This window comes from Coprinopsis cinerea (genome assembly GCF_000182895.1).
Source record: "Coprinopsis cinerea okayama7#130 chromosome 5 map unlocalized cont3.5, whole genome shotgun sequence".
Lineage (NCBI taxonomy): Eukaryota > Fungi > Basidiomycota > Agaricomycetes > Agaricales > Psathyrellaceae > Coprinopsis > Coprinopsis cinerea.
In genome coordinates this window covers 2326975-2347036 of record NW_003307540.1, presented here as the reverse complement: position 1 = coordinate 2347036, position 20062 = coordinate 2326975, and the positions used below count along the sequence as shown (strand labels likewise).

The 20062-nt window shown below is 52.0% G+C and overlaps 10 protein-coding genes across 10 annotated transcripts; 5 read left to right on the top strand and 5 right to left on the bottom strand.

The window, feature by feature from the left end:
* The first annotated feature begins 515 nt into the window (after positions 1–515).
* On the top strand, positions 516–2472 carry CC1G_01396 (hypothetical protein). The gene is made up of 6 exons (XM_001837432.2): positions 516–877; positions 945–1282; positions 1358–1526; positions 1599–1616; positions 1680–2018; positions 2077–2472. Exons 1-6 carry the CDS (start codon positions 524–526, stop codon positions 2278–2280), a joined length of 1422 nt encoding a protein of 473 aa, XP_001837484.2. The 5' UTR covers positions 516–523; the 3' UTR covers positions 2281–2472.
* Positions 2473–2592: 120 nt separating this feature from the next.
* CC1G_01395 (hypothetical protein) lies at positions 2593–3189 on the bottom strand (the record flags this gene model as incomplete). The annotated part of the gene is made up of 5 exons (XM_001837431.2): positions 2593–2646; positions 2705–2821; positions 2881–2955; positions 3015–3097; positions 3150–3189. The coding sequence occupies 5 exons, from the start codon at positions 3187–3189 to the stop codon at positions 2593–2595; spliced, it is 369 nt and encodes a 122-aa protein (XP_001837483.2).
* Positions 3190–3652: 463 nt separating this feature from the next.
* On the top strand, positions 3653–6622 carry CC1G_01394 (hypothetical protein; the record flags this gene model as incomplete). Its single annotated transcript, XM_001837430.1, has 1 exon — positions 3653–6622. One exon carries the CDS (start codon positions 3653–3655, stop codon positions 6620–6622), a length of 2970 nt encoding a protein of 989 aa, XP_001837482.1.
* A 1048-nt stretch (positions 6623–7670) lies between these two features.
* CC1G_01393 (hypothetical protein) lies at positions 7671–8669 on the bottom strand (the record flags this gene model as incomplete). The annotated part of the gene is made up of 1 exon (XM_001837429.2): positions 7671–8669. One exon carries the CDS (start codon positions 8667–8669, stop codon positions 7671–7673), a length of 999 nt encoding a protein of 332 aa, XP_001837481.2.
* Positions 8670–10019: 1350 nt separating this feature from the next.
* CC1G_01392 (KEX1 protein) lies at positions 10020–12556 on the bottom strand (the record flags this gene model as incomplete). Its single annotated transcript, XM_001837428.2, has 12 exons — positions 10020–10615; positions 10676–10756; positions 10809–11051; positions 11108–11225; positions 11276–11403; positions 11463–11602; positions 11657–11705; positions 11761–11829; positions 11889–11956; positions 12014–12149; positions 12210–12421; positions 12484–12556. The coding sequence occupies 12 exons, from the start codon at positions 12554–12556 to the stop codon at positions 10076–10078; spliced, it is 1857 nt and encodes a 618-aa protein (XP_001837480.1). The 3' UTR covers positions 10020–10075.
* Positions 12557–12838: 282 nt separating this feature from the next.
* Positions 12839–13905, top strand: CC1G_01391 (hypothetical protein; the record flags this gene model as incomplete). Its single annotated transcript, XM_001837427.2, has 4 exons — positions 12839–13373; positions 13425–13522; positions 13574–13775; positions 13826–13905. 3 exons carry the CDS (start codon positions 12839–12841, stop codon positions 13763–13765), a joined length of 825 nt encoding a protein of 274 aa, XP_001837479.2. The 3' UTR covers positions 13766–13775; positions 13826–13905.
* A 53-nt stretch (positions 13906–13958) lies between these two features.
* On the bottom strand, positions 13959–14653 carry CC1G_01390 (hypothetical protein; the record flags this gene model as incomplete). The annotated part of the gene is made up of 5 exons (XM_001837426.1): positions 13959–14050; positions 14106–14162; positions 14231–14392; positions 14446–14505; positions 14557–14653. The coding sequence occupies 5 exons, from the start codon at positions 14651–14653 to the stop codon at positions 13959–13961; spliced, it is 468 nt and encodes a 155-aa protein (XP_001837478.1).
* Positions 14654–14836: 183 nt separating this feature from the next.
* CC1G_01389 (hypothetical protein) lies at positions 14837–16223 on the top strand (the record flags this gene model as incomplete). The annotated part of the gene is made up of 4 exons (XM_001837425.2): positions 14837–15358; positions 15413–15577; positions 15635–15796; positions 15851–16223. Exons 1-4 carry the CDS (start codon positions 14955–14957, stop codon positions 16221–16223), a joined length of 1104 nt encoding a protein of 367 aa, XP_001837477.1. The 5' UTR covers positions 14837–14954.
* Positions 16224–16590: 367 nt separating this feature from the next.
* On the bottom strand, positions 16591–19211 carry CC1G_01388 (RNA polymerase I-specific transcription initiation factor RRN3 family protein; the record flags this gene model as incomplete). Its single annotated transcript, XM_001837424.1, has 5 exons — positions 16591–17142; positions 17201–18268; positions 18321–18610; positions 18667–18967; positions 19023–19211. The coding sequence occupies 5 exons, from the start codon at positions 19209–19211 to the stop codon at positions 16591–16593; spliced, it is 2400 nt and encodes a 799-aa protein (XP_001837476.1).
* Positions 19212–19474: 263 nt separating this feature from the next.
* Positions 19475–20039, top strand: CC1G_01387 (hypothetical protein; the record flags this gene model as incomplete). The annotated part of the gene is made up of 5 exons (XM_001837423.1): positions 19475–19614; positions 19673–19761; positions 19812–19848; positions 19899–19914; positions 19974–20039. 5 exons carry the CDS (start codon positions 19475–19477, stop codon positions 20037–20039), a joined length of 348 nt encoding a protein of 115 aa, XP_001837475.1.
* Positions 20040–20062: the final 23 nt, after the last annotated feature.

The following is a 20062-nucleotide window of genomic DNA, read 5'->3' as shown; positions in this document are numbered from 1 at the left end:
TGTATGGCGTCCCCGGTGTACGGATGCACACAATGGAGTTGTTAGCCTCCGACTTGGCAGCCCTCCATTGGCAGGTACCATCTCACTTGGGCGCAGTCCAACTTACAAGAGGCTCTGGGCCCACCAACAATTGCCTAAATATAGCTAGTCATAAATCCATTTTTGGATTTTCGAGAGTTGTATGGAATCACGGCAAGTCCGAGTGAATGAAGGCAAATCCCAGATGGCAGGTATACTTGAGTACACGAACTAAATAGGCTAAAAAACATACTATACAACCCGCATTCGCGGCTCCGACAAGGACCTTGTACACCATCCATCTACGTTCGTTTTCTAGAATGAGTGGGATGAGTGGGTCTGTATATAAAGGGCATGGTGACCGATTCTATTCTTTGCCATCCCAGGTGCACCCACCCCATACTACTCGCTCAAGGCTCAGTGGTGCTGGCCATTTCTACAGCTTTACCTCAGTGCATCTCTCCTCCCAACAAGATTCTAAACATCATCCTCTCGTCAGTCAACAATGTCGTCACGGTGGCCTTTCAAGCGACGCAAGTCTCCTTCCCTGGGCAGGGGTAATCCGTTGTCTCTGGATCTCAGCGAAGAGATTGGGTATGAAGCGCCACTGTCCTCTAAGGATACACGGTTTGCGTACGAGTACCAAACCTCGCTCAGCAAACTCGGCGGGCAAAGCGGCAGCTCGACAGTGACGGGAAGGGCTTCCTGGGCAAGCGTGAAATTGATTTCTACACATTCGCACAGCTGTTGCTCTCCTCAATCTACAGGAATGTATCGAGCTAGAGGACAGTATCCCATTGCGGGGATTGTCGAACTGACTCTTCACACCGCTATGACGGTGGAGAAGGTGTCCATCGCGGTATGTGGTGTACATCTCCCTTTACAGCAGCGGTTCTGACGTGCCTGATCACGCATTCGGTATCTAGCTTATCGGGCGGTTCACGAACAGAGGATCCCACAAATCGCACGTCTTCCTGGACAATTGCATGACCCTATGGGATAGTTGGATGGGTAACCCGAGACTTGGCGCGACGAACGCGATGGGTTGGAACCCGCATGCTCAGGTGTTCTCAGCGAAACTTCTGGGATCATACAATTGGCCGTTCGAATTCGCGCTTGCACCAATGCATGCATCCTTCCACACTGAGTCGATAGAAACCAGGTTCGACCTCCCGCCGAGTTTTGAAGAAGAGCGAATTCATGCCAAGGTGGAGTACCAGTTGGTGTTGACGGTCGAAGGGGGCAATCCCCGGACGAATGTCAGGTGTGTTTGTCCCATGATTTTAATTGGACGCGGTACGGAAAGTGGAAGGCTGACTCGGGAACTTCGTATATTTAGGTTACCAATCCCAGTTCATTACACGCCAGATGCTCCTTCGTCGGGGCGCCCGCAGCGGAGACCACAGGGGATGATGACTCCAATGGAGGATCCCAGCGCATGGTGTGCTCTTCCTGGTGTGCAGATTGAGGGTACGGTTGTGCGTCGAAGAGTCCATGCCCATGCTTCGGTGAGTCATTTATTGTAATTCTGAGTTCTCGAATATACGGGATCTAATTCAGACCTGGGCCCTGATTTACAGCTCTACGTTGGTAGCTCGGTATGTGATCGTGACTCTTCCAGACGTTTTTAAAGCTGACATTGGGCCGGGCCTCGATTTTAGCTATCGTATGCAACGGGGTCCTTCATTCCGTGTTACATTACCATTGGTGTGGATGACCCGCTTGCGCTCGACATCCTGGCGACATCTCAGAGGCTGGTCGTGAAGCTTCTGAGAAAGGTGACATACCTCCAAGGAGACCCTACGGCTTCATCGACATCGTATCGTCAGGCAAAAGCGTGCTTCAAGCAGGCGGAGGTGATCTCCGAGTGTGGACGCGCGGTGTGGGTGGTTCCCCCATTCGCGCCCGTGGAGCACCCAAGAACGCGTCAGTTCTATGGAGAGATCCACCTCTCGGAAGACTTGAAGCCGAGTTATAGTTCTCCCATTCTCTCCATATCTGTGGGTCCTTATTTCGTTGGGTACCAGGATTGCCATCTTTCTAACCATATGCTTGCAGTATGCCATCCAATACCTCAGTTTCGATTGCACAGCTTTCGAACAAGCGAACGAATTGAAAGTCTGTGGCGTGGAAATTACTGAAAACTTTACCGGGCAGCATTCTGGCGGCTTCATCTCTAGATGTTACTCAAATAACGACCAACAAGTTAAACTGAAAGATGTACAAGGACTTCCAAGCGACTTTTCTCACTTCTCTTTCTGACACTGGTTGAAACGATGTCACCGCAACTCGTATACTGTACCACATTCTATAATGTTCTTGAAAACTTCTAATGACTTTTGGACTGATTTCTCGTTTTTGACATACCCTTTACGATATCACTCGACACGTGGTCAAATCATGCTGTACTTTTAGCTTTCACAACTCTAATGCTGACACGATTCTACCTGCTTTCCAAATTCAGAAGTAGACCTGCCTTTCGCGGAAGCAGAGCACTGGCACAAGCGCCGAAACTACGTCGTGCAAATACCATTTGGCACAGGAGAAGTGGGGATTACATTGTTTCGCAAATGTCTAATTCAACTGAACACTGCCTTCCTTGACTAACTCCCGAATCCTCTCGAGTGTCTGATCTACGAGTGAACCGACTTTTTTTGTTCAGAGTTCGAAGATCGGAGACGCCTACAGGCTTGTAGCCAGGGATCCCTCCAATAAAGGTGTAGGTCAGGACCATTCTGTCGCTCTCGTCGAAGGAAAGGGTGTTCATGACTCGGGTTTTGGTCGAAGGGGAGTGAAAGTCGATCTGAAACAACAAAGCAGCTGAGCAGCTGAGTGATGACCGAAACATGTCCAAAGGCTTACCGCGGCTCCCGAGTACTCCTGGACTTGTTGGGTGATAGGCTTGGATACTCCTTGGAAGAGTACCTGCCTCGTGAACTGGCAGGAATCATTAGCCGAGTTGGTAAGTTCAGACTTTGTATATGGCTTTGACTCACATTGTCACCATGGTCGTCAGTGATATCACAGGACTCTGCCTCCGCGAGGAAGTTGATAGGGTCGCGTGCTTTCATTTGGAGGCCTTTCCACACTTGAGCTTGCGACAGGACAATGCTGGCACCGGGAGGATTGACCTGGCGACTGGCGACTGGCGGCGAAGTTGAAGCTTTCCATGGCTGTAATGAATGGAGAAGACTAATGTTTTATAGTCCATCTGAGACTCTTCTAAATGACCCAGCACCACATCTCTCCTAAGTAGTCCCATGGTTTCAGCGGAAGGCGGACCGACCCCCTCGGGCGCTTAATATTGACATTATGAGACGAATCATTGGAAGATTCTTGCGCAGTCTGCAAAAGGGGTTCTTGCGATGTTATCGCTGGCAGAAGTAGAGGCTCGGTGATTGAATTCGTCCTTCTTCTAGGCCATGCATGAAGTTTTGAGCATTTTGGGAGAGGGAAGTGAGTCAGACAGGGGTTTATGAAAGTGATGGGTATCAATTGGCCTTGTTTGTCAGACCGGCCACATGGGTTGATGGTCCTCTCGCGCAACACTTGACCTCTGCCATACAGTTTCTCTGACTCGGCGGCGCCTATATGCCATTCTTACGTTTCTGCACCTTCGTTTCCGACAGCTGATATGCTTTCTGAAAATGTAGTTTCTCAAATCCCCAGTCCCACAGCAGGTTCCCCAAGGAAGAAGGCTCGCCGTCGACGACCATCCGCACTTCGGTTATCTTCCGACACCTCAGGGACAACGTCGACATTGCCAGAGTACAGCCAAGCACCAGCATCCGGAGCGAGGTTGTCCAACTCGACTTGGGAGGCAGAGCAGATTCCGGAAGACAGTCCGCCGGACTATCCAGGAACCACCAGAAGCACCGATAGTGCAGAAGAGGCCGACGAGGAGACAGAATTGACCGGTAGCGACGAAGACGAAGACCAAGACGGATTTTTTCGAAACCAGGGTCCGCAGGGTCCATTTGCCTTCGTACCTCAGCACACCAAGGCCCCTCAATCTGCCACGACGTCGCCGCGCCCCAATAAATCCCCTCGGCCACAGCACTCAGCCTCCCCCAGACGCCAGAAGCGATTTCTCCACCAACAGCTGCAAGTGTCTAGTCCAGACCTATTTGGAGAATACTCAGGAAGTCATAAGCGCCGACATTCTTCGGTATTGGGACGGTCGACCTCCACTTCACACCTTTCTCATAAGCAAAGTTTGTCCTTGTCTTCGACACCAAAGTCAAGATTCTCCAAGTCCCAGACTCGGGAGCGAGACACAGATTCGTATCTGGACTCTCTTCTAGAACGCAGCGTCCACGCCCTCGAAATTTCCAACACACTCCTACAAAGTTCGATGTCGACTCAAGCCACCATGTCCGCCCTCTTCTCGGGATCGACCACATCCCTTGGGGCCTTCAGAAGCAATACGACACCCGCCTCTCATTACAGCCCAGCGGTATCGAACGGCGGGACGCCTACCCGGGATTATTCCGGATTTCATGACGTCGATTCTGCGCTCGAAGCTCGCGCCATAGGGTTAAGCTCCAAATTGATGCGCAACTGGGACATGCAGGAAAGCTGGGCAGAGGAGTTGGAAAAGATCAAGAACGGGGTGGATTCTCTATTTGCCAACGAGGGAGAAGTTGGACAGGGCTCATCACATGTGAGGTCAAGGCGCTCCCGTTCGGCGAGACCTGACGCAAGACCAAACAATCCTGTGGCGCCTGTTGGTAGCCAAAGCTTGCCTGGCAGCAGTCCTTTGTCAGCCACACAGCTGTCTAGGACAGCCTCGAGTAGCCCGGTTCAGCAGGGAAGGAGACCGTCTGTCGATCTCACGGCAAGGAGCAGGGATGCTCAGCAAGTGCTTACAAGAGGTGACGAGGAATTGGTTTCTCGATCTCTTCCCGAATCTATAATAGAGCCTGTGGTTCCTTCAGCACAGTCTCAATTACGGTTAGCTCCGCAGGACCGATCGAATCTCGTTTCCCCACCCCCACGAGCCCTGACAATGTACATCGAAGCCACCTCTTCCCCCGTTTTACCCAAGCAGCCCGAGAACCCTGCACGCAGCGATCTAACCACTCTCATCTTACCCTCAACCTTGGGAATTCGGTCAACATCAGTGTCAACACCGAACCTACTCCTGCCCAATAGCGTTGCAAATACAACAGCGCCCGGTTCAGTCCTCCCTCCACAAGTGACCGATACTGTCCACCTCCCCTCCACGCCTGCCTACAACATGCTATCATCGCTCGCAGCAAGGGGGGTCAGCAATGGTGCTTCCTCTTCAACGAGCAACCTACTGTCAAATGCAGCCATGTCCAATACGCTTCGTGTACCGGTCCCTGGAAGGGGGAGCTCGGGGGACGCAACCGCTGTATCAGCACCCTCTTCCTTCGTCTCGTCTTTCATTCACCGAGCTGCATCAGGCATACGGAGGCGGAACTCAAGCCCTCCTGCACCGTCAAATCTTCGGCGCTCCATTTCGGCAGAGAGAAATGTTCCTTCCACACGAAGATCGCCACGCCACCACCCAAGTAGCATCACCATCCCTGCCTATCGCAATGGTTCTCCTAGTCCCCACGGATCAACACATCCGGCCCTTATCCGGCGAATGACGCCTCCAACCGAAGAGGAGAGTCAAACCGAAGGTTCCGATTCATCTTCAGATAGCTGTGTGGCCAAGCAGACGGTGCTCAGCCTGAGGAAGATACTGGACGTCCAACCTTCACCTTCGACCAGCAAGTTAGACGCCAGTTCCAGCACCCATCTTTCAGGCCCACGTGAAGCCTTGACTAGGTCAACAAGCGTACCCAATACGCGTGCGCCGTCGACCCCGTCTCGTTCGTCTTCATTAAATCGAGATCCATCCAGATATCAGATTTCGCCCAGGAAACCTCCCGCGTTCATGCCTCGAAGCCCTGCTCCCACGGCAAGTGCTGGTACATCAAATGCGACCGCTTCGATATCGAGGTTGTTCACAAAGGGCGTTCACACCAGTTCAACAAGACCCAGAAGTCCTCCACTGAGGAGTGTCATGAAGGGGAAAGCCCCCCGCCCGGAAACACCTGTCGATGCAGAAAGCACTCCTCCACGACCTCTTTCCCTCGCCACTGTTAGCCTAAACAACAACTCCCCCAGCAGTACAACAATGCATAGTCCCACACCCTCCTTGGCCCACTTCCCCGAGTTCGTCTCGCGAGCGCTCGCCAGTGGAAGCCGGAGTGCCTCAAGCAGCGGCCGCTCCACACCCAAGCGCATCAGTTTCGCTGAACTTCCTGAGAGCTATTCCAGCACCAAACCAGAAGGCGAGTCTTCAGGGTTCAAGACTGGGTGGCGGAAGGGTGGGTCATTCCACAGGCGGAAGCGGAGTGGGAGCGAGTCGAGTGGGTTGAATGTGAGGAGACCGGGCAGTCCGGATGAAGCTGAAAAGAGCTGGTGGTCGGGTTGGCTATCACCGAGGGGGTTGGATGAGAGGGAAGGGAGGGATAGGATGTATCAAGAAGATAGGGCGACGAGGGCCTGGGGTGGGAGGATGGGCATGGCGCTGGGAGCTGGCGGGCTGGGGATAGGCCATCCTGGGATGGATGAATGGGGGGTGTAGACCTTCCATTAGTCGATCGGCCAACTTAGTGGGGTCGGTCTCGGTTATTGTAAGCGTCTTGCCTTTCGCTTCGATTCGGCGGACTAATCCTTCGTCCATCAGATTCGCTTCTCCTTGTCCTGAAATAATTGGGTCGTTGCACACTATCCTTATTTACTTTACCAGACCGGCCTTTTGCTGGTTTCTTCTCGCGCTATAATTTTGCTTTTTTGCTTTCGATCCTGTACTTGCTGTATCCGTCTCTACCCCACTACCTCGACACTCGCACGCTCTTTGGTATAGTTATCTCCCCTCATGACAGTCATGACTTCCAGCTCCTCCTTCGATTCACGAACTCTACATAACGTCTCCCTGTGTCTTCGCCTGTCTCCGTCTTCATATGCTTTCGCCTTAGTTTAGATACCACCATCAGACTCGAATCCACTACATATATACCTACCGCAACTTGTACTTCATAGATGTTTGGACAGACCTTAGCAATAGCGATAACATGATTTTAAAATCGTTTACCGAGCACGGTGTGGGTGTTGTGATTTGAGAACCAGAGGAAAAGGCATACAAGGAGGTGGCATAGATGGTACATATAGGCATAGGCGAGAGAGATGCATATGGGAGGAGAAACAGAGGGGGCATGCTATAGTACAATTGAGGGCCTTTGAACTTCTGACAACACGACGTCGACACCAAGAACAGCAGGAAGAGTAACTAGACGAGTCCGAGGGTAAGAGAGGGGATCCTGAGGGGAAAGAAAGGGAACAAAGAGAACTGAAAACAGGGAAAACAAAACCGATAGCAAAAGGAAAACTATAAGACCAAGAAATTTCCGGAATTATTCGAGACTGAACAAAAATTATGAAGTGCAATGCAATCAAGGGCATTATGAACAGATTAGAGAACAGATGTTTTATTCCCCCAGAACCCGCATTTGGGGCTGATGGTACCGTTGGCGTTCTGATTTCGCTGCGCGCAGTGAGGAAAGGTTAGCAGTCATGATCAGTAGCTGCGGTCAACGCACTCACCCATGTACCCCCCTAGTATGATTGAATCGCTACAAATGAGTTGCCGCCGAGGCAGCGCCGGGAATGTATGACAATCCCAGGACGACGACACACCCTCCAAGGATGCTGGCGAAAATGAGGTGCAAGAACGAGACGGTAGGAGCCGCTCCGACGGCAGGCAAAGCACCAGGCATGTTGGACACAGTTTTGTCACCAGTGAGATTGTCCACCCACTGCCGCTTGCTGCCAACGACGACGGTGGCTTTGAAGTCGGGGTCATTCACCGAGCCCTGTGTGGTCATTCCAGTGAGAGGCGCAGCATAGAGACCAAGTCGCCTGGCGGCTTGTTGAATCTCAGGGACCTCGGATGGACTGGCTTCGAAGACTGCCAGAGTTGACTTGCGGTTCTGGGTTTGTCGTCGAAGTCGCCTGCCCCAGGTAGATCCATCGTCCGAATGCATATCGCTCTCTGGTGGTGTTGGAGGAAACAAAACAGCACCGTTGCTGCTTGACCCTAGTGCTTGACTCCCTTGCTGTGCTCGACCTTGTTCTGGCATGCCAATCGTTTCGATGGAGGCGTTAGATGTAAATGATGACTCGGAGAACGAGAACGAAGGATGGAGGGACTCTTCGACCAAGCGTTCGGACGAGATTTGAGAGTAGGAGCCGCCGAGGATGGTGCGGCCATCCTCATCGCAGAGAACGGTGGAGACTTCGGTGAACGTTGGCGAGAATTCGCGCTGTTGCTGGCCATCGACCCTCTGGAAAGGAGGGGGATCGGCAGGATCGACGAACTCGTAGGCTGATTCGTCGTTCCAGTTAGGGTTTCGCCAGTGCCACCATTTGCCGCCGGGAACTCGTGTCATCTTGAGCGCCTCCGTCGAGGGAGACTTGTGGCGTCGGAGGGGGCGGGGCGGGGTACGTGGGCCACCTCCGTTGGTTGTGGCTGGACTAGGGGGAGTAGGTACGCCCGAACCGCGGCTGTCGGAAACTTCATACCCAGGAGGGCAAATTGGGCTGCCATTGCTACCACGTCTGTGGCCTGCCATGAAGTTCTGGCATCTGTGGCACCGAGGTTTGCGACGGCCCGTGTGAGGTACAGTAGCCATACTAAAAAGAAAGAGAAAGACGGAGTCAGATAAGGTAGGTAGAACAAAGTAGTAGAAGGGGAAAGTGGTGGAAAGTAAGGTACTGGCGGGTCAACTTTGGTGGTGTGATTGCGTCGGGTGGATCGGTTACTAAACATGATTGTTGGAAATCCTAGAGTCAGTAGCCACTCAAAGCAAAGAAAGAACCGGGGTATATACCTTGATCAGGCGGGCGATTGGCGATTTGTTGGAGGGGTCTTCTGGGTGGGTTGCAAGTCGGTGTTGCGACCACAAAGGGTATTCTGACTCGAACGAGCCACTTTATAACTCAACCATCCAATCTCGAGGTGCTGTATCGGTTGGCATGGTCATCACAAGTAAAATACCGACCAAACATAGCACAAGTCGTTCTTGTCACCGACGTAGTGCGTCGTCAAGTTAATCTCGACAGCCGCTTGTTAGGAGGGGGTCAATCGCAACGTGCCTCCTTGTATTTCACAGCACTCCTCACGAACGGTCGAAAGGGCGTCGTAACAACGAAGAAAAAAAAACGTCTAGAAAAGGACTTTATTCCGAGGGTAAGGTTGCCATAGACTAGAGGCTCCTCTCTCTAGACAGCTCGACAGGTATTCAGAAGCAGCTGGACAAAGACAAGGCCTTGTTCGCAATACAAAGCATGATGCAAAAGGAAGGAACGCGTCCGAATTCAACAGACGCGACGCGTCTCTGATGACGTGATCGAGAGTGTCACATGTGAGATCATCAGAATTCGGCCATCACCGACGACCCATGAGATATAAACCCGACGCGAACCAAATTTTGCTTTTTCCTCAGTGTCCGCTATAACCATCCGAAGCGCCTCGCGCTCTACAGCGCAGCCGGTCGTTAGCTCGACTGGCGTTGGCGATTATCTTCAGGTTATCGGAGCGAGGCGTTGCTCGAAAGGGTGTACGCTCACGAGAATGAGCAGTCCTGGATGTGCTCACCGTTCGTCTTCGAGTCCGCTTCGCGGCGTTGATTCGAGGGCGGGCGGTTGCAGCTGCTGGGCTCTGCATCGTCATATTCCTGTACCTTCCGTATATCATCTCTTTCGGGGGATGTGCTACTATGTAGCTGTGACGGTTGGGTTAAACCATGACGGGGACATCCCTCTTCTAATCGTCTCTTTTTCTCTGTAGATAAATAGTACGCGAATCAATGAAAATTGTCTTCCACTCCACCTCGCGAAATTTGCATGGAAGAACCAAATCTTTTAGACCAACCTCTCAAAAAATCCTCTGAAAACTTTCAATGGCATCAACGGAGTTGGTCGTGTCCCAATAACCCATAAATAACAGATACATGTAACCAAAAGCAGGAATCTAGTATCATACATTCCTATCGCCACCACCGTCAGGCTTCCTGTACGGCGATGGCTCGTCTTCGTCGCTGTCTCCAACCTCGAACACCGGCTCAGAAGCTCTTGCCTTACCCTTCCACGCCCCGCCATTCGACACGCCATTCCCGCCTCTATCCTCCATCTCCGACCTGAGAGGTATACTCTCCTCGGCCAACTCTCCGCTCTGATTCGAAGGCAGCTGCAGCCGACTCTTCCTCCTCCTATACCAAATGAACAAACCGATCACCAACATGATCAGCACGAGAACGAGGGCAGCGGATCCAGCGTTATAGTAGGCTTCCCACATCGCCTTGTCTTGTTCAGGTGTTTTACCAGCGGGGAGAGCAGGCGTGGAGGGTTGAGGTAGGTGGCCCCCGACAAAGACAGGTTTGGCAGCGTCACCAAGGCTGCTGGGGATCATGGCGGAGCCTCCTACGATAGAGGAGAAGTTGACGCCCATGAAGCGAAGCATCATGTCGTGTGTAACGTGGGGAAGGTCGAACGGTGCCATATGCGAAGCGTTGAAAATCTTGATGAGCGAATGATTGTCAGTTTCTGTCAGCGCAGCCAGAGGAAAAAAGGTGCGTACTTTGACGTAGGTCAAGTTTCGAGATTCAACCCACGTTCCGGTTGCCGTCGAGTTGACGCTCCAGGATTGTGTTTCGACCGTCTACACATACTAGTTTAGATTTGACTAGCGCAATGAATACTCCGCGGCTTACCCCAAGACCAGTCTCGCCATTCCAGGTCAAACTCTTGATCATATTCTCCAGCCCAACATAGTTGCAAATCAAGTCTTGATCTCCAGCAAAGATCAAAACAGGAATCTTCGACAAGACGCGGGGGAGAACAGTAATGGAAGACTCTTCCTCCCCATCTTTGAACGCGCGATGAACGGGTCTCCGACACTCGACCCATGAGCCTGGGTGTCTTTCAGCATGCAGAGCTCTAACGACGTCTTTGCGCTGGAGTAGGCGGAATTAGTTCGGGAACGATGGTAAATAGTGCTTCTATAGCTTACCCCGAGGAAGTGGGTAATAGCGTGCATTTCAGGAGGCCAGTTCAAACCACACGCAGGGCTGGTATCTGTGAATCGGACGTCATACATGTTCAGACACATCTTTTCGCCCTTTTCATTACTGGAGAAGCATCAGCAACCGACCGAAACATGAGCGAATGGAATGCTCACTCTGGCCGTTTCTGGTTGATGACCTTCATGATGATACTACCGCACTCGCGAATATGTATGGGGTCGCCCTCTAGCTTCTCTAAATGAGCTTCACAGCGGTCATGGGCAGCTTTGACTTCCTTCCAATCCTATTGGCAAGCGCTCAGTTCTCCTCCGTTCCGAAAAAGAAGGTCAGAAGAGGCCATACCTCGGAGTTATCCTTTATCAAACCCATCTTCAAGCTGTAGTCGAGGTAAGAGAGGTATTGACGCCTAGCGTCCATCCATCCATTGCCAATAGCGATACCGCGCAGAGGAATTTGTAGGGAAGATTCCAAAATAGCATCGGCTAAACAGGAGAATCAATCAAAGTTGAATTGTATGGAGGTGGGCGCGGACTCACCAAAGTAGGGTATCCATTGTCCTGCGAAACTTTCACCGGCCAGGTAGGTCTTGAAGGAAACCTGGTTAGTGTCCAATTGCAGGGCGTTATGGGAGCAGTCTCACATCCATGGTCAAGACTTCTGGGAATACTTGATAAAAGTTCCTGAGGAATTCGAGGATGTGCCATTGAGCCTGACAACAAGACGGAGCGTGAGTGCTATGGTGATATTGGGGAGCAGAGTAGCACCCACATCTTTCATGGTTTTAGCATACTGGTCAGTTGATGTGAAGGAGAACCCAGTGCCAGGGGGTTGATCGACTGGTAGAGCGCCATATTAGCGAGATAAACAGACTCTGGGGATGAATGAGCACGCACCAAAGACCATGGTGGTATACTCCTCCCAGCCGCCTTCTTTCACAATAAATGACTCTTTTCCTTCTGGCTGTCCATCCCAGCGCCAGGGACCCACTTCCATCATCAAACCGTCAAACGACGAGCAACCAGGTCCACCCTACAGCTCCCATTATTACTGCTGCGTATGAACGCCCGACGATGGAGAGAGTATACACACGTTAAACCAGAACACGACTCGCTCTTTATCGGCCACCCGCCTATTCTTGACCATAACAAAGTATAGGTGCGCCGTGACATCGTTACTCGCTAGCAACGTCTTGTTGGACTCTGCTGGAAGATGTCCGGCGTATATTTGTAGTCGGTAATCGGGATTCGGGATAATGCCTGGTATTGACGGGACGTAGAATGAGGCTGCTGAAGGGAGTACATCTAGTGTACGAGAAAAAAAATAGCTGCTCCCTTTACTGATTAAAGAAGACACGTTTACTCACTGTCTGCGGGAGCGCCCTGGACGAAACTGCATAAGAACAGGGTTACGAACCCTGTCCAGATTGCCGATAGCATTATTGTGTTTCTAGTGTTTCTGGCCGTTCTCTTGGTAGCGTGCCAGACCGGGCCCTTGAATTGCTAAAAGTGACGGCTGGGGATCCTGGAGCCAGCCACGGTGGGGGTTCGTTCTCAAGAAGGGTTTTGGAGGAAGATTGATCAAGTTAGAGCGTACCGCCCCCGTTGATGCCAGCGTTGTGAGCTTCGGAAGCAGATTACATTAGACCTGCCTGCAAGGGGAAGGTTGTTCTCACAATTACTTCATTTCTGTTTCGCAGTGACCTCGTTCACCTTTCGACAATGTCGTATACACCGTATACACCGCCCACGGGCACTGTTCCTCCAACGTCGACGACGTACCCATATAGCGCGTACCAGACTCCCTATCCAGGCACTTATGCATACCAGAACCCATACGCCACGGGTGTGACGAGCTATGCATGGCCATACCCGTACGGTTACATGGCTCAGCATCCACAGGCTGCTCAATTACAGAGGGCCCAAACGCAGCTTGCGGCGCCAATAAGAACAGCTCCTGCTACACCAACAGTCAGTACTCCAGCTCCGACGGCGGCAGCACAAACGACGACTACTGCTCAGGTAGCCACCGTACCGACTGCCCCGGTCACCGCGACTACAACCACGACTCAGGCGGCACCCGTTGTAGCGACACCTGCTGCACCCCAACGTACTGCAACGACAACGTTTTCAACGTATACCCCCGCGTATGCACCGCGTGAAACTACCATTCCGACGTCTGCTTCTAACCAGAATCTGGGAGCAGTTGGGGGGCGTCGGAGACAGTCGAATTTAAGGGGATTGTTTACCAAGGATTGTATGTCCATTCCTTCGCTACGCGGAGCCATAAACTCAAAAGGCATACCAGTAAGGAGCTTGATGTACGGCTTTGGAGACGACCGGAACCCATCCAACGATACCGTCAATGTCATGGAGGAAATCCTCATAGAATATATCACGGATGTGGTGCGTCTCCTTCCACCACACAGCCGAGTCTTTTCACTGACAGAACTTTAGTGCCAGGTTGCAGGAGCGAACTCCAAAAGGGCTCGGCTCTCTGTAGAAGACCTGCGTAAGGCGCTATCCCGACCTGCAGACGCGAAGAAGCTGGCTCGTCTGGAGGAACTCATTTTCATGCAAGAAGACATCAAGAGAGCGAGAGGCATGTTTGACGAGTCCGACTCCATTCAGAATTCTACGAAATTCTAGAAAGAGCAAGGTGCGTATGTAGCTGAACCTACAACGAGGTAGTGAGCTCAAGGTCGATAGGCGTCGATTCGCTGACATCCGATGCTTTCGTCGTGCTGACTTGGACATGAAAGGTCGACGTTGAGTTTGACCGAGGATTGATTCATTCTGCACTTTTAAATGGCTTGAAATGGCGCATTGCAGGCTCCGAGATCTACTCTTGCATGGCATCTTCATCTTCTTTTGCTTCCTCCGCGTCTTCAGCGCCCTCTGACTGGGAACGCCCACGACTTTGGAGTTTGCTTCCTGTTGACAAGTCAGAAAGGCAGAGCGTAGAATACAGGGGACGCGTGAGACGCACCTCCGCTCTGGTCCAAGGGTTTGACATATTGCTTGAGCCATTCCTCCGATTCCCAAACTGCAAAGGGGCATTCATTAGTACATCCATACCCCTCGTGTATATCATTCAGGTAGATGTGCACGCACCAGCACGGTTGCCGTCTGGCTGTAGGATAGCCTTCGTGGGTTTTGCGAGGGTCACTTTTAATACACGACCACGCAGTTCATTCATGTCCATATTGTCAATTGCATCTTGGGCGTCTGCAGGCGAGCTGAAGGTTACAAATGCGAATCCTCGGTGTTTGGGGTCTAATGAATTGTGAGATGCATGGTTGATTTGTGTGTTGAAATTGCAGGCGAACCTGTTGGCTGTGGATGGTTGGTATTCTGAGGGGGAGGGATCTGAACTTCGAGAATGTCGCCTGGAACGCCAATTATTAGTTTATGAGGCCGTATGGAACGAACCGACACACCAAACGTAGAGAACGTTTCATAGATTAGCGCCTCGTCCGTGTCGTCGCTAATACCGCCAATAAAAACAGTCTTTTTCGATTTTGCACCCTCCTCCATAGTTGCTGCTCGTCGTCGTTGTCGCGGTCGAGGTGCAGGAAGGCATGCACCCACGTGCCCCTCCTCGACATCATCATTCCTCCGCTACAGCTACCGCGCGAATATCTCAATACTTATTGTTTCGACTCCGCGTTGTCTCTTGCACTCGCCCCTTGTTTCGCACCACACACACACGTCGACTCGAGTTGAAGCAACTAACCAGCACGACCTTATCGCGAGTTGCGGTCGCATTTAAACTCGAGGCTGGGAGAACGACTCTGTAAAACCCGCACACATACCCGGCATTGACTGACACACGACCATGAAGTTCTCCAACATCGCATTGGGCGTCTTGGCCTTTGGAGGCCTATCTGCGCGCGCACAGTACTTTTCGGAGGGGTGGAAACCCGGCCAACCAGTCCACCACACCGTTGCAGAGGCAGAGGCGACGTATGCACCCGGTGGTCCCATCCCAGGCTCTCCTCAAGTCCAACAGCAACAAAAGGGGACAACACCTTCGCCGGTATCTCTACTGCAATGGTTAGACCCGGAAAAGTTGCTGAGCTCGGTGTTGAAAAAGGCGGGGTTCAACATGACGGGCGTAGGGCAGAGTCCTTGGGACGAGAGGATTCCTCTTATTACCGACGACAACTATCACGACGTTATTGTCAATGAGACCTTTGAGTCGGAAGACGAGGAGAGGGATAGAGTGTGGGCCCTCGTCGTGTACGTTGTACTATCTATGGTCGAAGAGCAGGAAACTGACGATACCACCAATAGCACCGTATCCGCGAACCGTCAAGAACCCCTCTCGAAAATCGTAGACGAGATGTTCGACTCAGCGTACAACAAGACTCTTGAGGAGAACGACTTGCCGCATGTGCGATGGGGCCGTATCGACTACTTCAACGTCACCTATATCACCACTAAATGGAACGTCTGGAAGTGAGTTGTCTTCGTTCTACCGGCCACCGCAGGCAGAACTAACGCGAACACTTTTAGGGCACCTTATATCATCCTCCTTCAAGACCGAGGCCAGACCCTTCATTTCTTCCGCCCTGGTAACATGCGAATCGACCCAGACGCCCTCCGCGAGTTCCTCAAGACGGAAGGATACAAGACTCTCCCTCCGTGGAGCAGTATCTGGGCTCCAGGTGGTGACAGGTTCGTCTTCCTCCTTCCATACCTGCAGACATCCAGCTCACAACCCAACTACAGGGAATGGATCCTCGACCTCTTCGCGGTCTGGATGACCAAGGCCTATAACATCACAACCAAAGTCCCCCGCTGGATCCTCTTCATTCTAAGCGGAGGACTGGCTTCGACCGTCCTCAGCTTCCTGCATAAACCATCCAAGACGCCAGCTGCGAAGCCCAAGAAGGTGACAATGGGACCACAGCCCAAGACTGGTGATAATATTAACAAGGAAGCAGCGGACAGACGCGTGTCGGATTCCACTACACCTGCTGCGACTCCTACTCCCAAGGCCACGACCCCGTCAGAGAGTGTGACACAGAAAACTGCGGGAACACCATCCCCTGCGAAGCGTTCGAGTGCGAGACAGCGTAAAGGCAAGAAGTCTGCTGCGTGATAGGGATGGCGCGCCATGGTGTTCACAGTTGTCGCTCATATTTCGATGTATTTTCACTTCTTGTCACGACCTCATACCCCGTTCCCAATGATTCACCTTTGTTGTATGTAGTTGTAGACCCTTACACACATTCCTTACGGCCCCCTGCTTGTATGTATCCACGATAATTTATGAAACGCAATTTTCCTGCGAGAGAAACAGGACCACGTGTAGCGATGTGTGCAATAAGCTACTAGAACAGAAGAAAAGACAGCATAGAACGCGTAAAGTAAGCCTGATGATGCAGAATGGACAGCGATAGTAAGGAAAGCAAGGCATATGTACACCACACCCACACCACGACGCGCCGACAGTACTAATGCGCCGCTCACGACAGCGACATGGATATCGTCGGTGAAGAACCCATCGTAACCGAAGCGCTCACCCGAGGACTGATACTCATAGCAACCAGCGACTCTCCGAGGCCACCATCGTCATCCTGCTGCTGCTGTTTCGGCCGTGGTATATCAAGATAGTCAGACTTCTTAACAGGGCTCTCTTCTTCACCGTCTTGGTCTTCGTCCTTTTCTTCATCCCCGTCCTCATCACTGCTGCTATCCTCCCCCTCGCCATCTTCATCCTCTTCTTCGTCATCATCGTCTTCCTCATCAATAGCAACATCTGACCATTCCCTGTACACGCTCTGGATGAACGAATTGGACTTGGGTAGGCGGTAGGGATCGAATGGGAAGAATGTGTTCAGTTCGTCATTAAGCCTGCCACGGAGGAATGACGGGTGCATGGAACGCGAAGGCGAGCCGTTACTGTTTGCCCCACTGTATTCCGAGCGCTTGTTCGACTCGAGGACGCTGTAGCAATACATGAAGTCGGTTTGTTGGGCGACTTTGGCGAATTGCTCGACTACACCGCTGGAGCAGACCTTACAACACGGCGTGATTTCAGTCAGGTTGTCGAAACGGCCGAAACAGGAAACACACCTTGAGCGGGTTGAGCACCGACAAAACCACCCTCTTCAAAACCTGCAAATGCGGTATCCATTTGTCCTTCGCAACCTTCGCTCCAACAACCGTTGACAAAACCTCATCATCAAACTCCAAATCCTCCTGCAAGTCCCTCCACCTGAAACAGAATATCAAAAAGACAGCCTGGGTGACTGCATAGAACACTGTATGTTGCGCCGAGGTGGTGTTGGCAATCCATGAAGGCCCATGTTCACGAATAGCCTCGTCTACACCGTCAAGATGGGCACCAAGATAGTCGCAAAGGACCCCGACGACACGTCGTGTGCCTTCGCGGTCCACAAACGTTGCGCGACTGACAAAACTTCCGATGTAAGACGCGGCAGCTGCGCGATTGACTTCGGCTGTGGAGGAGGGGCCGCTAGAGGATCCCGTATCGGACGGGGAGAAGAGGGCGCGGTCGACGAGCATGCCTTGGAAGATGTCGGCGAATTCGGGGTCGAGTGAGGTATACCAGAAGAGGAGGAATTGGGTATAACGGGATTTGAAGGTGCTGAGGATCGTGCGGTCGAAGATGGAGAGGAGGGCGTGGAAGGTTGTGCGAAGGGTATCAGCGCGGGAAGCATATGTAGGTCGGGTTGGTGGTGGGGTGAGTGTCGAGTGCGTCAGGGTGGATATCGTCGGTGACGACGGGGTCGATAGCGACAAGTCGGGTGAGGAATCCCTATCCTGTTCTTTCGAAGAAGATTCGGGGATATATTGGGTGAGGGCGCGATTGAAATGCTCAAACATTAGAGTCAATATTGCATCTAGCTTTTTGACCATTTCTTGGACGTGTTTGACGTTCGTGGGCACGTCTGTACGCTCCTCGTCATATTCTCCTCCCTCAGAGGATAGATCACTGAAGTCATCTTCTGCAGCAAAGTCGTCATCATCTCCCTCTCCATCGTCCTCGTCATCCGAATTGAATTGGTCGCCTTCTTGGCCGACCACAACGTCGAACGGATCAAATTCGAAGACGTCGTGTTGAAGGTCATCGTCTTCACCCTCCCCTTCCAGCTCTTCCAACTCTACTTGAATCTCAACCTAGGGGAGCGGGATCAGGGATAACCGGTGACTGCGCGTATATGAGACGTACATCGATTTGAATAGCGCGGTCAATGATGGTCGCAAGGATCTTGTCTGTCAGGGCGGGACAATAGGCCGATATCCGGAGCAAGTTGCGAATGTAAGTCGCTTGCGCCAGTTGGTTCTGTCGTTTGTGGGGGAAATAGCGAACAAGGATTGGCTGCAAGGTTGAGGGTAGAGTTGGAATGAGGGACAAGATATGGTTGAGGAGATAGTGCAGGCGATCGTAAATTAGACGTCGTGTGAGCGGTTTCGAGGAACCTTCGGGCATGGCCAGATCAAGAGCTTGAATGCCAGATTCTATGTTTCGTTCGTTAGTCGGCGAGGAGCGTTATATCGATCGAGATTTTGCGTACGATGTGTGAATCCCTGGACAATCTTGGATAAAACGAGGGAGAGGTATTCCGGTCGCGCACTGAGAAGCATACCAATGAAGACTGTGTATGATTTCACAGTTGCGGAATCAAGCGTCATCCACGGCATATTCACAATCGCCTCCACAAGAGCAGAATGTCTACGTTCGAGGCGAGAAACGACATGCGACAATGCGAGGATCCAAAACCTCAACTGGCCCGGCTGGGTTTGTGGGGGCTCCCCGTTAGATGACGGTTTCAATGAAAACTGGTTAACAAGTTCATTAAATGGACCACTCTTCCCCTGATTCTCGAGTTCAGCCAGGTGTCTCGAAATATTGAAGATGGAAATAACCCACCTGGGATTGCTCCTGGAGAGCGTTATTCACAAAAGCAAGATACATGTCACGACGCAGGTTTTCACCTTGCTTGATACGCGAGTTTGTCGCGATCGGTCTGCGAATGAGCAAAGCAGCATTTTGAGAAGAAGCCTTTGATTTCTGGGCTGGTTTGAGGGGGTTGGTTGCGAGTGGATCCTTCAGTGGCATCGAGGCGATGGTGCGAGACGGTGGGCCCGACTTAGGCTGGCGCTGGTTGTACTGGGACAGACGCGAGTGTGGATCCATGGCTGGTCCACAAAAGTCGAGCTCGCTGCCGTAGACAACGAGGAAGGAGATAATTCGAGTCGAAAAGAGATCAAAACACGCAGCGACGGCACCGCCAAACTTTTTCTGATAGCGGGATTAGTCAGCATCCCTTTACGGATGGGAACTGCTCCCGAAGGCGAAAGCGACTTGATCCACAACCAACGATGACCTTCTCTGTGGCCCACAGGCGCCATGTCCAATCCCTCTACAGGCGATACTTGAAGACTGCACTCGACTGGACCGTCAGACGTGACCTCTGGAGACCGCAGGCGCTCAGCATCAGAGCCGAGTTCGAGAAGAACCGGTACGTGGTCCCCGTCGACTTTTGCCCGGCTGGCTCACGGTTTCTCCCTTCTGGCCAGCCATGTAACCGACCCTCGCGCGTTGGCGCAGATTCTTCAGGCCGCAGAAGAGCGACTGGCCATCTTCAAACACCCCGACCCTTATATCTGTACGTCCATATGGCTTTAGACTCCGACCTTGACTGAGGGATTTTCCAAGGCCCTACCGCACCTGGTGGAACAAAATGGCAAGTTGTGTTGGTTGGACTGATGGATACTGTGCTGACGACGGGTTGTGGCTCTGCAGGGAACGCAACACCCCAGTGAGTTTGACCCCAAAATCGCACGCGTCTCTGGGTACTGAAATGGCTCGAATTACCAGCCAACGCTTGGTCCCATTTACGACCACGATGCGGCCAACAAAGAGGCAGCTGCTCACGACCATTAGAGTTGAATGTAGAGATGTGATAC

Coding starts and splice junctions, on each gene's coding strand:
- CC1G_01396 (XM_001837432.2), top strand. CDS start 524: ATGTCGTCACGGTGGCCTTTCAAGCGACGCAAGTCTCCTTCCCTGGGC. Junction 1,283..1,357: donor AATCCCCGGACGAATGTCAG/GTGTGTTTGTCC, acceptor TCGTATATTTAG/GTTACCAATCCCAGTTCATT. Junction 2,019..2,076: donor CTCCCATTCTCTCCATATCT/GTGGGTCCTTAT, acceptor ATATGCTTGCAG/TATGCCATCCAATACCTCAG.